Here is a 3,474-nt window from a genome sequence, read left to right as displayed (position 1 = left end):
TCAGGAGCTAAGGCAGAGTGCACTCATCTATGGGTGTTGAGTTAGTCCACCAGCCCTGTTTATCACTGAGTGCCAATGAAGAGAAATAAGGAAATCCCCAAAGGTGATCCATGAAGAATAACCGGGCTCCTCCATTGGTATGAGTTGAATCCACCATGGCAGTTTCTCCTGCTCATTCTTCAGCCTTCCCTGGGTCAAGATAGTCACCCAGGCAAGTCAAGAATGTATTCCCCTGCTGGAAAAAAAATATCAGGGAGTGTACCAGGAGACCAGTGTACAGGGTCTTGCTAGACCTTGGCTCCAGGCCAGTATGGTGACCACCAAGAGGAAAGCATCCATTTTTCCCACTTGTCAGGGTGGTCTTAAGTGTTCTCTCCCCACAGCATCGCTGTTTCTCTGCTTTATCCTCAGTGCTCCCCACCCGCTTCCTGGTGGGTTGTGACTATGGGTGCTGCTGTGTCTCTGTGTCTCTCCTAGACATAAAGTACTACACTCTGATCCTCCTGACAAGGGAAAAGCACTCCAGCCAGAGAGTGAGAGCAGCCTGTTCAAAGGCCCTGGGGTAGGAGGGAGCATGGTGTGTTCCAGGGACCAAGAGAAGGCCAGTATGGCTGGAGCACAGTGAATAAGGCAAGACTAGCTCCAAGCGAGGGTATCAGCGGCCAGACCATGCAGTGCTGACGGGCCCATGGCAAAGATGCTAGAAAAGCAAAGAAGCCCATATCGAGTTCTATGTGGGGTTGTGGCCATGTTGGCACTCTGGCTGCTCAGTGGCCAGGGGTTAGAGATGGACCTGAGTGAACAGGATGGATTTTTACACTGGTCCCAGTGAGAAACAATGATGGGTTAGACCAGGATGGTGGCAGTGGAGACGCAGAGAGGCGTATGGATCTGAGAAATGAATCAGGAGGTAAAATGGTAGGCCGACTTTGGGGAAGGCAGGATGAGGCAGTGATGAGGGTAACTCCATAGGTCCTGGTCTGGGGGAAGATCTCAGATCTGGTCTGAGGCAAGCTGAGTGTGAGGTGCCTTTGGGACCTCCAAGCAGTGGTAGCCAGTGGACAGTTGGACTGAGAGGGCTCGGGTGAAGGTCCATGCTGGACGTATAAATGTGGGTGGCCTTTGTGCTGGCACCTCTAGCCTAGCTGCCCTCTGTCAGATTAGGTTGAGGGGGGAGACTGGTCGGGAGCCAGGGGTCGGGGGATGTTCTCTCTGCAGAGACGGAGGCTGGGTGCTGGCGACAGCGGCACAGCTAGGGGACTCGCAGTCTGTGGTGGCAGCCTGGGGAGAGATGGTCCCCTGCAGCGTCTCGCTGGGCAGGGTCAGGATAAGGGGTGGGCATCCATCCTGAGGGTGAGGAAGAGGTGATACCCCGGGCTGTAGGCAGCTCCGGGCCCTGAGCCAGGGACCCCGCCTGGGTGAGCGAGAACCGAGGCTTCCTGATGCAGCTCCTGGGAGCTTGGACTTCCCTCAGTATAAATACGCTTCCCTGCCTCCTTGGGTGTGACCTTGAGCAAGTAGTCAGCTGCTCCCTCCCTCCTTTCCTCTTCCCCGAGGGGCTGGAATGGGGACTAAGTCATAACAAGCACATGAGGCCACAGCAGAGTTCTGGCCAGGGCGGACACTCACTAAGTGGTGGCGGCATCTTCCGTTCACCTCCTGCCCTCACTGCTCCCTCCGAGGGCGTCTCAGTACCAGGGCCTCCATCAGCCAACCGGTCTGCTCAGTTCAGCCCAGGGACCCAAAGGGTCTTTGTTGCCACAGCCCAACAGAGGGCAGATGAGCAGTTAAGGCCCCAGGTACCTCATCCACAGCAGATGAGGGGTGCAGGGACATCTTCCCTCTGGGGACAGCTCCTACCCACCGGCCCAGGTGAGACACATAAAATCAACTTCAAGTTCAGGAAGGGATTTACTGCTCCTCCTGTCCCCTTGTAGTATAGGGGTGTGTGTGTGTGTGTGTGTGTGTGGTGCACGGATCCCCAGGGGGTGTGTGTGTGTGTGTTTGTATGTGGTGCACGGATCCCCAGGATGTGTGTGTGTGTGGTGCACAAATCCCCAGGTCGTGTGTGTGTGCGTGTGTGTGTGTGTGTGGTGCACGGATCCCCAGGGTGTGTGTGTGTGTGTGTGTGTGTGTGTGTGTGGTGCACGGATCCCCAGGGCATGTGTGTGTATGTGTGTGCATGTGTGTGTCTCGTGCACGGATCCCCAGGGTGTGTGTGTGTGTGTGTGTGTGTGTGTGTGTGTCTCGTGCACGGATCCCCAGGGCCATAGAGGGTAAACCCACACACCTAACTCTGCACTCAGACATTTCCCACCACCCAGGGGCAAAGAGAGAGAGAACATGGTCCTAGCGGGACCGAGGGCTGGCTCCCTGCCAACCCTGTTCAACGTGCTTTGTCTGGAGCATCTCATTTTATCCTCACACAATCCTATGAAGTAGTTAGCCTACATAGCCCCAGTTTCTAGATGGGGCAAGTGAGGCCTAGAAAAAGTAAGTACAGGCCCACTTCAGAGATACTGCAGGTTCCATTCCAGACCACTGTGATAAAGAGAGGGACACGAATTTTTTGGTTTCCCAGTGCCTATAAAAGTTATGTTTACACTACACTTTATTAAGTGTGCAATAGCCTTATGTCTAAAAAGACAGTGTGCATACCGTAATTTTTTTTAACATCTTTATTGGAGTATAATTGCTTTACAATGGTGTGTTAGTTTCTGCCTTACAACAAAGTGAATCAGTTATACATATACATATGTTCCCATATCTCTTCCCTCTTGCGTCTCCCTCCCTCCCCATACAGTAATTTTAAAATGCTTTATTGCTAAAAAAAAAAATGCTAACCATCATCTGAGCCATCCGCGAGAGGTAGTAGTAACGTCAAAGATCACTGATCACAGATTCCTGTAACACATCTAATAATAATGAAAAAGTTTGAAATACTGCGAGAATTACCAAAATGTGACACGAAGTGAGCAAATGCTGTTGGAAAAATGGAACCAACAGACGTGCTTAACGCAGGGTTGCCACAAGCCTTCAATTTCTAAAAAACCACGATATCCATGAAATGCAATAAAACGAGGTATGCCTATCAGTTCGCCCAGTAAGCAAGTGGCTGGTGTAACCACCACTTCTGCCCGGGTTATTGGTGCTTCTTGTCTGGAAGGCCCCCAAACTGCACGATAAAGCCAGTGTCGGGGTAGAGGGGTGGTGTGGAGCAGTGGGTGCTGTCGTTGGCCCCGGGAGGCAGGTGGCAGCCAGAGGGGATGACAGGAGGCCAGAAGCATCCCTCCCAGACTCCTCCCTGTCTCCCTTCCCTTCCCTTCCCTCCAGAGCAGGCCAGCTTTCTCCTGCCATTGCTCTACGTGTTGGGGTTCTGATGCTTTAAAAAGAGTTAAACAGGGGCTTCCCTAGCGGCACAGTGGTTGAGAGTCCGCCTGCCGATGCAGGGGACACGGGTTCGTGCCCCGGTCC

At 53.0% G+C, this 3,474-nt stretch overlaps 1 protein-coding gene across 1 annotated transcript in view; it reads right to left on the bottom strand.

The window, feature by feature from the left end:
- Positions 1 to 2,106: 2,106 nt before the first annotated feature.
- TP53I11 (tumor protein p53 inducible protein 11) overlaps positions 2,107 to 3,474 on the bottom strand; it is a 15,420-nt gene continuing 14,052 nt past the window's right edge. The window contains exon 6 of the mRNA XM_055083538.1: positions 2,107 to 2,915. Within this exon, the coding sequence (XP_054939513.1) occupies positions 2,881 to 2,915 (35 nt within the window). The 3' untranslated portion in view covers positions 2,107 to 2,880. The remainder of the gene's footprint in view (positions 2,916 to 3,474) is intronic.

This window comes from Physeter macrocephalus, unplaced genomic scaffold (genome assembly GCF_002837175.3).
Source record: "Physeter macrocephalus isolate SW-GA unplaced genomic scaffold, ASM283717v5 random_1261, whole genome shotgun sequence".
NCBI lineage: Eukaryota > Metazoa > Chordata > Mammalia > Artiodactyla > Physeteridae > Physeter > Physeter macrocephalus.
This window is presented reverse-complemented; position numbering and strand designations above follow the sequence as displayed.